The 11,507-nt window shown below is 44.9% G+C and overlaps 1 protein-coding gene across 1 annotated transcript; it reads left to right on the top strand.

The window, feature by feature from the left end:
* The first annotated feature begins 4,355 nt into the window (after positions 1–4,355).
* Positions 4,356–8,927, top strand: LOC124701355 (ankyrin repeat domain-containing protein, chloroplastic-like). The gene is made up of 8 exons (XM_047233413.1): positions 4,356–5,143; positions 6,943–7,019; positions 7,212–7,310; positions 7,426–7,524; positions 7,776–7,874; positions 7,958–8,056; positions 8,324–8,548; positions 8,621–8,927. Exons 1-7 carry the CDS (start codon positions 4,387–4,389, stop codon positions 8,435–8,437), a joined length of 1,344 nt encoding a protein of 447 aa, XP_047089369.1. The 5' UTR covers positions 4,356–4,386; the 3' UTR covers positions 8,438–8,548; positions 8,621–8,927.
* Positions 8,928–11,507: the final 2,580 nt, after the last annotated feature.

The following is an 11,507-nucleotide window of genomic DNA, read 5'->3' as shown; positions in this document are numbered from 1 at the left end:
CTCTTGGCCTCCCGCAGGCACTTCATCCTCTTCCGTATCGACCATAACTATCGCACGCTTGAACTTGTCTTGGTACAGGTCGGGGTGGCGCCGTTCATATGCCGATAGTTTCGAACCATGTGCGCCGCCGAGGGATAATCTCGCTTGGGAGGCCATGTCCTTGAGCTGTGTTGCAAGGCCCGCTACCGCCAACTCGACCGCTTCCTTTTCAGCTTATACGAACCGAATAACATCGGTTCCTAAGATTCCCGAAGCTGCTGGATGTATTCGTCACCGTTTCCCCGCGCTTCGACGTAGTTGTGCTAGATCGGCAATGCCGGACTCGAAGCTTCGAATGGTATTGCATATGGAACTGTTCTTCCAATTGCTTCCAAGACTCGGATGGAGTTCGCCGGTAGAGAGGTGTACCATCCAAAAGCCGATCCCGTGAGGGACCGTGAAAAGAGCCTCACGCGTAGCTGATCCGACACCGAAGCCGGTCCTAGTTGAGCCAAATATCGGCCGATGTGCTCGATGGAGCTGGAGCCATCCGATCCACCGAATTTGGAGAAGTCGAGGAGCCGATATTTAGGTGGCAGCGGGATCATCTCGTAATCGTCGTGGTACGGCTTGGAATAGCCGATCGCTCCTTCTTTTCGGCATCATGCCGAACCGGTCTCTCGCATGGTACCGATCTGATCCGCCGTGCTGGCCGTAGGAGTTGCGCTCCGAAGATTCGCCGGGGTGGCGTACTTGGCCTCGCCACGTTTGCTTTTCCAGCTCCGAGCCAGCTCGCGGAGCCGGGCTCTGGAGTTTCGTCGGTGTGGCGTATTTAGTTAGCCACGTCCGCTCGTCGCCGACGTTCCTCCCGTCTTCGCCGGAGTCCCCGATGTTGTGGCCTGGTTTGTGAGTGCCCAGCCACCACAATCCGGCACATACATGCACGCGTATCCATGCGGGATCTCCTTAGGCGCCTCCATTAAGAACCGGTAGTCACCGGGGTCGCCACCAATCCGTCAGACGAGGAATGCCGGTGTAGTCGGCACTTCAGCAGGTGCCGCCAACGCAAATGGCAGCGGTGGACGGAGCTCGGAATGGTAACTCTCCTTGATGAGTCCCGAGCGCTGGTCCCGACGGCGAGTGCCGGCGGCTCATGATCTCCTGGATCACGCGCGAGCGACACGCTCCAAAGACGTTGACCAAGTTCTCGGAGTGGCGGTGTAGCGAGTGAGCCACCGGGTAGTTGATCTCCCGCCGCGGACCCTCGGTGCGTTCCTCCGACGGGGCGAGAGATCTATCCCATCGAGTGCACCTTCGGTGAGAACCCCTTCCATCCGATGCCACCGGAACGGGTTCTCCGAAAAGAGCCGATGAGGTCGGCTTCGAGGGTAGCCTTGATCTCGTTGTATTGCTTCTTGAGGTCGTCGGGCGGATCCTCGTAGGTGATCGGCGTGCCGTCCGCCATCTCGGATGTAGATGGCGATGTGGTTGATGCGGACGATGGTCCCACCGGCGTGCCGGAATGTGTTGATCGCCAAAACCCACCGGCGGGCAGCGGCCTTGTCAACACCGTAGAGCCGGGGGAGCCTAGAGCTGCGGCTGGCCGAGACCCCTCCGAGCGACGGCCCGCAATGCTCTTCCGGTCACACGCGGCGTTGCGAAGTGCAAGGGCGTGCCACCTGACCTATACCCGGTCGGGAAGGTGATGAGATTGCCTCGCTTAGTTTCCTCGCGGGGCATACATGTAAACGTTAAATACGAGCCTCGATCGGCTCTCGGGTTATCCCGTGAATCGGCTCAAAGAGCCGATCCACCCATGATCCGTACGGGGTGCACGAATACTTGGTGGTCCTACTTGATCAAGATGAAGCTAATGAGATCTACGACGAATTAGGGTTTTCACCGCATAACCGGATCATCCTACTCCGAGGTTGGGCCTTGCGGCCACGCACGGTGCTCGTAAGCCGATCCTAAACAAGGCCAAAAACCAACATGAAGTTGATCCTAGGAACATCCCGTTTAGGACTTGCGAACGCCACCCTATGTGCCACTCGGATCCTCCCCCCATTGTAAGGCCAAACTATTGCGAGATATTAAACTAATCCTTGTAGAACAAGGAGCAATCGTAACGGACCGGATCTACTAAATAATGATCAAGCGGGTGCCGCCCCCACACCCGAGATAGGCGTGAGGGCGGCTAGATATGCAAGGGTTGCACTACGTAAGCATGCTTAAACGAAGAACAATGCTAACCCTAACACATCTAATGATAACTACGTTGCTCGCCATCAAAAGCGCTTCAGTACGAGCAACGCATGAACAACGTGGGGCTTGTGCTGCCTAGATCGCAAGGCAGCATGTCGCTTACCTGATAGAAACCCTCGAGACGAAGGAGTTGGCGATGCGCCGAGATTGGTTTGTTTTTGGGGTTGAACGTGAGTTGTTGTTTATTCCATAAACCCTAGGTACATATTTATAGTCCAGGGGACTTTCTAATGAGGGCGTGCACTAAACCGTGCACGATATAAACTCTAACTTCTAAATCGATACACAATCCATTATACTAAGATACACGGGCTAACCAGCCCAAATTCTCCGTGCAAGGCCGCTTCATAGTTCTTTCATATGGAATCTTCCAAGCCCGGCCCACCTCTGGATTTGTCTAAAATCTGGTGATAACAGGATGATAACCTGAAGGTGGACTTTTTAGGCATAGATGCATGCTGGATAGCGGTCTATGTACTTTGTCGTAATGCCCTGATTAAATCTCATAGTACTCATCATGATATATGTATGTACATTGTTATGCCTTCTTTATTTGTCAATTGCCCAATCGTAATTTGTTCACCCAACATCTCGCTATCTTATGGGAGAGACACCGCTAGTGAACTGTGGACCCCGGTCCTATTCTTTACATCCGAAATACAAACCGCTCGCAATTGTTCTTTACTCGTTCTTTGCAAACAACCATCATCATCCACACTATACATCTAATCCTTTATTTACGACAAGCCGGTGAGATTGACAACCTCGCTTGTTACGTTGGGGCAAAGTTACGTGATTGTGTTGTGCAGGTTCCACGTTGGCGCCGGAATCCCTGGTGTTGCGCCGCACTACACTCCTCCGCCATCAACCTTCAACGTGCTTCTTGACTCCTACTGGTTCGATAAACCTTGGTTTCTTACTGAGGGAAACTTGCTGCTGTACGCATCACACCTTCCACTTGGGATTCCCAACGGGCATGTGCTTTACGCGTCATTAGAGCACATGCATGTTCGTACAGTGCGTACATCGTGTTACTAGGAAACCAGAGAAAACAAGACTTAACCCTCTAGTCCTCTACATGTATGCTACCTACGCTCGCGCGAGGCCTGCGACTGTTGCACTGCATGCACATGTCACGTGGGCAGATGGATAGTGCATGACATGCGTTGTGTCAGGAGTCTGCGCGTCATGCCAGCACGATCGATTAGACCGCCGATCGGTCAGCCGAATATAAGCGTTTTCCAAACTTAAACTGAGCGAACAGCGTGATACGTGTCTACTGCATACGCTTCGTGTGAAGCGTGGTATAGGAGTGGGTGCCCTTATACCGCGCCCAATAGCGTGGGCGAGCACTGCATCGCTTTGTAGGCAATCCCGGATGGACCGGCCATTACTTAGTAGTATTTGCTTGCTTAAAAGAAGTAGTGTTGTTTATCAACTTATACATCATCCCAATTCCCCAGCCTTACACTATGGACGTCCGGGTCGACCCAAGTTTGAATCCCCAACATTCGCGGTTCGTGACCTTTTTTCAAATTTGAATTTAAACAAAATATAAACCTGAACCCAATTTAAATTTTAGCAGATTTTGAATCTGAACGAAAATTAGTATGGACAAATTTAAATTGAAGCAAATTTTGAACCTGAGCAAATTCGAATCTGAACAAAATAATAGTATGAAAAAAATTGAATCTGAACAAAATAATAGTATGAACAAATTTTGAATTTGAGCAAATTTTTAACGGAGCAAACTTTGAATATGAGCAAAATAAAAAATGTTCAAAATTTCAAAAAGTTTAAATTTGTAAAAGTTTCAAATCTGAAAAAGTTTGAATTTCAAAAAGTTCAAATTCGAATATGCTCAAAACAGAAAAAGAAAATCGATCGAACCATGGAAGAATCGAAGAATTAGAAAAAAAAAAACTGCGCAAAAACTCTCCAGAACCAGAGTGAACCATTGCCGTACGTGCTAATGGACCGCTAATGTACCGTGGATGCATTTTACTCATATTGAAACAGTCGGGAGTATATGGGCCAGGCCCAAGACAATCGCGGTATGTGCGGCGCGCCACATAGCGCCCGCTTTGGGCGGTCACCGGCCTATCCTCTCGGCTTCCGGCGCGGGGCGGGGAGAAGAACGCGATGCCGCCACCGTCTCTCCCGCTGCTGCTCCTCCCCTTCTCTTCCCCAAACCCTCTCCCCACCGCCGCCTCCCGCCTCCACGCGCCCACCAAACCCCTCGCCCTGTCCCCGCGCCGCTGGCCACTCGTCTCCTCCTCCTTCGCCGTCGCCGCCGCCGTCAACGACGACTACGACGACGAGGATGTCGTCCTCGGCGACTGCCTCGTGTTCGAGGACGAGGCCTTCGAGGACCCCGCCCTCGACCGCGGCCGCCGCCCGCCGCGACGACGACGGGCCACCTCTCGCGCCGGCAGCCTGGTCCCGGAGAGGTGGAGCGACGCCGTGGAGGAGATCAACCTGACCAAGAAGGAGAAGCGCCGCATCGCGCACGGGCTGCGCTTCAACAGCCGCCTCGACCGCCGGGTGCCCTCCGCCGTGGCTGCCCCCGACGAGTACCGCGCCTACCGCGAGGGCCGGCTGGACGCCGAGCTCGGGCACGTCGCGCGGGACTACGTGGAGCCGCTCGAGGACAAGTCCCGCGCGCGCCGCGACACGGACCCTGGGCGGGTGTATCGTGACCACATCGACCTGCCCGAGGAGAGGTCCCGCGGGACGGATATGGTGGAGGAGGCTCCGCCGCCTCCCGATCCTGGGACGCGCGTCGCGCCGAGGAATCCGAGGATGGCCATGGCCAGGGGCGGCCTTGAGGACATTGCGGAGCTGTTCAGCAGTAGCCAGTATGTGACGGGCGAGACGGATGATGCCAAGAGCGCGAAAAGTGAGTTCCTTAATTTTTGTTTTGCTGCACTGAATCTTCTTTCAGATCCGGCTGCCTAAAGCCATCGAATTACAGAAATTATGCACATTAGTGTAGCAATCATCCAACGTTGTCCCTGCTTAGAACCAAAGCCAGATGGAGTACAAAACGACCAGGCTATTAGACAACTGCAAATTCATTATGCTACACCAAAGGCTCGCGTAAATATAGTTAGAGAATTTGCTCAAGTTATTGGTGAAATGTGGAATGTCTTATCCCTGGTTAACTGACTCCAGCGCTAATCATTTGCGGGGTATCCGCGCTCCCAATGCCACATAATGAATTCCTTGGTACTGAATATTTAGAAACAAAGCCAAATAGAGTAGAAACAAGCATGCTGTTAGAAAATTGCAATTTCATTTACTACACCAAAGGCTGGCACTAAATAGTAGAATTAAAGAAGTCAGTGAAGCTAATAGAGAATTTGCAAATGTCTTATTCCTGGTTCATTGTCTGCTTTGCTGATCCATAATGGGGTATCCATACTACCGGTGCCACGTAATTTGTTGGTACTGAATGCATCGATTTTGACCAAATGCTCAGAATAATAGTCAGAGCATATTCATCTTATTGTAATGCCCAAATGCATGATATAAATCTTCATTACAGAACTACATATATTATTGCAAGGGGTCTGTGATTCTTAGTGTTATGCTATATAATCATGATCACTAGTTTGTTGAAACTCTCTCCATTTCATGATGTAAGGCATTATCATCATCACTGTTTAGAAACAAAACCAAATGGAGTAAAATCATGTATCCTATTAGACAACTGCGAATTTACTCTGCTACACAAAGGCTAGTACTGAATATAGTTAGAGAAGTTTCTGAAGTCATTGGTGAAATGTGCAATGTCTTATCCCTGGTTGATTGTCTCCAGCCCTAATCCTTTCTGGGGCATCTGCACTCCCGATGCCACATCATGGATTTGTTGGCATTGAATGTTTAGAAACAATGCCAAATGGATATTAAAAAAAACAAGCATGCTATTGGACAATTACAAATTCATTCTGCTACACCAAAGGCTAATACTAAATAGAATTAGAGAAGTTGCTGAAGTTATGGAGAATGTGCAATGTCTTATTCCCGGTTCAGTGTCTGTGTTGATGATCCATTATGGTGTATCCGTACTCCCAATGCCACGTAAGTTGTTGGTATTGAATGTACCGACTTTAACCAAATGCTCAGAATAATAGTTTGAAATTATTTAACTTACGGTAATGCCCACATGCATGATGTAACTCTTCATTACAAAACTGCGTATATTATTGCCAAGGTATCTGTGATTCTTAGTGTTATACTGTACTACTATAATCATGATCGCTAGTTTGTTGAAACTCTCCTTATTTCAAGAAGTAAGACATATTTTGACTGCCTAAATTCAGGCTTTCACCAATTATTATAATTAACCCAATAATATGTGAGTTGTGTTACGTTTATACAAAATTGGTGCCACGGTATTTGTTTTCCGGAGCATCAAAGCACATTCTTACGACTGTCATTCTGTGACCAAATATTATACAAATAGCTATCAAAGTGCAAAATTGACAATCAAAATATGCCATACATTTTTAAATAGTGCATTATGATAGATCATGTCAACAGGTCTGAGGCATCAACCTGACCTCCAGTGTGGTCTATTATACAAAATATTAGTTTGATGTATTTGGGCTTAAATGTATCGGCAGAACTTCTCTATGTTGCATATTACTTCTAACACTGCAGTTGTCCCTATGAATAATCTGTTCTGTACTTCAGGTCGCCGGAAGCTGTTCACGGATGAGGAAAAGGCTCTTCTGAACAAGAGATTACCTGATCTGGAAGCTGCAGCTTCTGTAAGTGGTTCCTATTCAGAGTATTTTAGCCGATCTCAAGTCATCTGTAATTTGTCACATAACCCATCATCCACAATTCCACATTCACGTATGTTCTACCTAATGGCCTAATTTTTTATGATGTTTGTTACTGTCACGTTAGCTGCAATATCTGCTCATTGACAGTCAATACGACATGTATCCTTTTTGTAGAGTAAGTGGCTGCCACTTCACACCCTTGCTGCATCAGGAGACTTCTATCTATTGGACAATCTTCTGAAACATAAGGTGGATGTAAATGCCCTTGATAAGGTAATTTCTAATGTAAATTGTGAGTTATATCATCTTAAGCCGACATGCCTGCAGAATGCATGGTATCTTTGTGATATATTTTTGTACCATTAATGGCCATTTCTGTTTTCCTCAGGATGGCTTGCCAGCAATTCATAAAGCAATTATTTCGAAGAAGCATGCTATCATCAACTATCTCTTGAGGAATTCAGCGAATCCATTCATCTATGATAAAGTGAGTATATCCTTTGTTTAGCTAGGTTTGAAACAAATTTAGACAGCATATTCCTGGAAAGTTTTATTTATAAAATGATGGACTAGTCTTGAATAAAATGTTAATGTTGTTTGTTTTCATCTTTAAGTAATGAATTGGATGTTTTATTTGTGCTAAGGTATATCGCCTCCCGCATGGTGGTTTACGCTTCTAGATTTCTTATCTGCAGTATTTCAATTCCTTGAATGCATTGTGCAATTTTGATGAAACAGGATGGTGCAACCCTTATGCATTATGCTGTCCAGACAGCATGCAATCAGACGATAAAGACTCTATTGCTATACAATGTTGACATCAATCGCCCAGATGATGTATGTTGAGCTCAAGAATTTTTTGTTTTTTGTTTTTGTTTTTTCTTATGGGTTAATTGCTTTAACTTGTTCAAACTTCTCAGTATGGCTGGACACCATTGCATCTAGCCGTGCAAACACAGAGAACCGATATTGTGAGGCTACTCTTATTAAAAGGTGCTGATAGAACTTTGAAAACACAAGTAAGTATTTTTATAATTTCTTGCATTTCACAAATGATTAAGTCAGAACATATTATGCCTTGTTTGAGTACTTTTATGCTCGTTTGGCATAACTTACTTATCTCTCTAACGATATATATTCCAAGCTCAGTCTTTCTTATGATCCATCTGTAGTTTCATAATTTAGATTGTAGATCAGGACTCAAATATGGGCACCGGCAATATTCTTCCAGTTGGTCTTAAAGACTTCTACTAAATATGAATAATTCTATTTGATGGTTCCCGCAGGATGGATTGACTCCTTTTGACTTATGTCTCCGATTGGGTCGTCATTTGAGGACATATGAGCTTATCAAATTACTCAAAAACTTCCGACTGCCAAAACAACATGACTCCTATTAACTCACAGATGGTGTGTGACCCTGCCAATGTCACAAGTTCATTTTTAGAGCTGCACTAGCTGCTATGTAGCTTCCTGCAGTGTATGATGGAATTGCTTCCAGTTGCAGATAGGTACAATTCACTCACATTGTTTTGAAGCATTTCTGCTATTTTGTTGACCTGACTAGAATCAACTGCTGACAGAATGTGGTTGCTGCTGGAAGGAAAGAACCTACCTGGGTTACGGTCTAGCCAAGAAAACTGTCACGCCTGAAAGCTGCAAGGCTAATCGTTCATGTCATAATGGTCAATGGTATAATGTCATAATGGTCAATGGTGTAAATAAACTAGAGGTGAGCCATTGAGCTGTCACAAACTCTGCATAGCCCAATCACTGTTGCCATTTGCATATGTATGAGTTCAGAATGGCATTATCTTGTTTTTCTGGGCTGTTAAAATATTGTTAGGTCATAAGTATAGCATCACATAATACAAATAGTCCATTCATCAAGAGATGTGTTGTTTTTATGCATCTCTCCTTTATGCCACTCTATTACTGTATCTATTAATACCATTTAGGAAGAATGAAACTTCAGGTTTTCTAGAATATCTGTTTGAGATAATTAGCTGTGCAACTAAAAAAACTACATAGAATACTTTGAAGCTAATTTACTGTTCAGATTGTATCTATTCCTGATCCTTTCCGTAAAGTACCTTCAGAGAGGCACATAATGTGTTCATGACTACTTCACTATCCTTGTGTCTACATGAGAAATTTGAGATATGACATGCAAACTCATGACAGTTTTCCTAATATTAATGTTTAATGTGCTTGTCTTTCGAGCCTGGTCCCTGGACTGTTCTTAGGTAGTTAGGTCCATGGTAAAGACTGGCATAAATTCATTCCATTATACAGGTAAGCGGAGTATGCACAAGGTTGCTGTATATTTAATTGGCGTCCTTGCATTTCCTTATCAATATTTGGTTCTCTGGCAGTTTGCATTGCCTGCACTTAAAATCAAATATTTCAGAGCGCATTGCCTTTATAGCAGCAGGACGTTTAAACCATCAAAACATGGCAAATAGTGAGATTGAGAAAGTTGCCAGAGATTAGGACGGGAGAGAAACCCGAAAGGCGAGTGAAGCTCCCTGAACCAGTCCACATAGATGACACTGCCTTTCCCCGCCAAAAGAAGATGACACTGCCTTGTATGTTCTTGCCTCATCGGTAGAGTTAGCATCTGAAGGACTTGAGCAGTTAAATTTCTCCTAGCATAAGCAGAGATAGAGCTCACCTCACCGGCAAATCAACCGGGTCCACAGTTGAAAACTGGAAGGCTAATCTTTCATGTGAAAACGGTCTTTAAAGAAATTAGAGGTGAGCCACTGAGCTGTCACAAACTCTAGAGGGACCAACCAGTTGCCAAATAATTTAGATAAAATTTGTGTTTCTATGAGTCTAGAATGGCGTTATCATCTTTGTTCTAGGCTGTGTGAAATATTGTTAGGTCATAAGTATAGTATCACATAATACAAATAATCCATTCATCAAAAAACCGTGTTGTTTTGCACTCTTCTCTTCTTTATGTTACTCTATTACTCTATCTATTTGGCGTTTAGGAAGAACAAATCTGAAGTTTTCCTCACAGCTTTAGATGGTAGCTGGCTGAAGATGTAGTTACTAGTCCTTTATTCTTTGTATCTAATTGAGATAATGAGCTCTGGGCCACTGAAATAAGGCATAGTAGTAGAATAAATCACATGTGTAGCAATCCCTTGACTCAGATAGTACCCATTCTTGATAGTTCAGAATCAGACTCCATGCTTCCAGTGGAGCTTTACTTCATCGTCCATGGGTATTAGAGTAGTAGTATTACCTCCGTTCCAAATATAAGCCTTTTTGTAGTACTACATTGCTTCTCATTATTTGATCAGTAACCAAGAAATTCGCCTTGAAATACCTTCAGAGACGCATGCATAGTACATCCTGATTGTCACTAGTATATTACTAGCATTGTGTCGTCATGAAAAATTATAGAATGACATGTGCAAAGTCACGATCGTTCTTCTAATCCCATTAACTTTCAATGTGTTCTACTTGCTTGTCTGGTCCCTGGACCGTTCTTTGGTCCATGGTAAAGATTGACAAATTCAATTCCATCTGTATAGATCTTTTAAGCTTAGCATGTAGTATGTACAAAATCGTCGTATAATAACTAGGCGTCCTTGCAGGTCCCTATCAATACTTGCTTCTCTTTGCATTACGTGCACTTTAATTCAAACATTTCAGTGCATTGCCTTTATAGCACCAGCACGTTTAAACCATCAAAACATAGTAAAAGCATCAGGCACATGGTGATTCAAAAACTTACCAGAGATTTGGATGGATGAGAAACCTGAAAGGTGAGCAAAGCTCCTGAACTAGTCCATGTAGATGACATCGCCTTTTATATTCTTGCCTCAAGTTGGCAAACCTGGGGTTTCTCCAACATAAGTATTACTAGCATTGAAAGTATTCATCTAAAAATAAATAAAGGTACGAAAGGACTAGAGCATTTTAATTTCTCCGAGCATAAGCACAGAGAGAGCTCACCTCATTGGCAAATCAGTGGGTCCACCAATGGAAACTGGAAGGCTAATCTTTCACATGGAAAACGTCAATGATGTACAGGAAAATTAGGAAGTATATTCTTCATATGTAATTGAGGTCACTAGCTCTGTGCCACAAATTTTTGTAAAGAATACCATGATACCATCACATGTGAAGCTATCAATTGTCCCTGACAGTATATCCACTTGTATGCTTCAAAATCGTGCTAATTTGAAGCATCTCGCCTGTGAACAACCGAATTGCATATTTTCCAATGGAGCTATACTTAACGTTTTCGGGGCTAGTATAGTAGTTGAAGTCCTCCCTCCCGAAAAGGATGTCGCAGATTTACCAAAATTTGGGTGTACCAAAATAAATGCCGTAACTTCATCTAGATGGATGTATTTACGACTAAAATGCTGCGATGTTTATTTTGACAAGGAGGTAGTATCTTGCTTCCCATCAGTTGATCAGTAGCTAACCGGAAATTGGCCTTTGAAA

Source organism: Lolium rigidum, chromosome 3 (genome assembly GCF_022539505.1).
Source record: "Lolium rigidum isolate FL_2022 chromosome 3, APGP_CSIRO_Lrig_0.1, whole genome shotgun sequence".
NCBI classification, from domain to species: domain Eukaryota; kingdom Viridiplantae; phylum Streptophyta; class Magnoliopsida; order Poales; family Poaceae; genus Lolium; species Lolium rigidum.
The sequence above is the reverse complement of the archived record's forward strand: the minus strand, read 5'-3'. Positions and strand labels throughout refer to the sequence as shown.

Excerpts from the sequence above, each read along its gene's own strand:
- LOC124701355 (XM_047233413.1), top strand. The coding sequence starts at position 4,387 with ATGCCGCCACCGTCTCTCCCGCTGCTGCTCCTCCCCTTCTCTTCCCCA. Across the intron at positions 5,144-6,942 it reads TGATGCCAAGAGCGCGAAAA|GTCGCCGGAAGCTGTTCACG; the intron begins GTGAGTTCCTTA and ends TCTGTACTTCAG. Across the intron at positions 7,525-7,775 it reads ATCCATTCATCTATGATAAA|GATGGTGCAACCCTTATGCA; the intron begins GTGAGTATATCC and ends TTGATGAAACAG.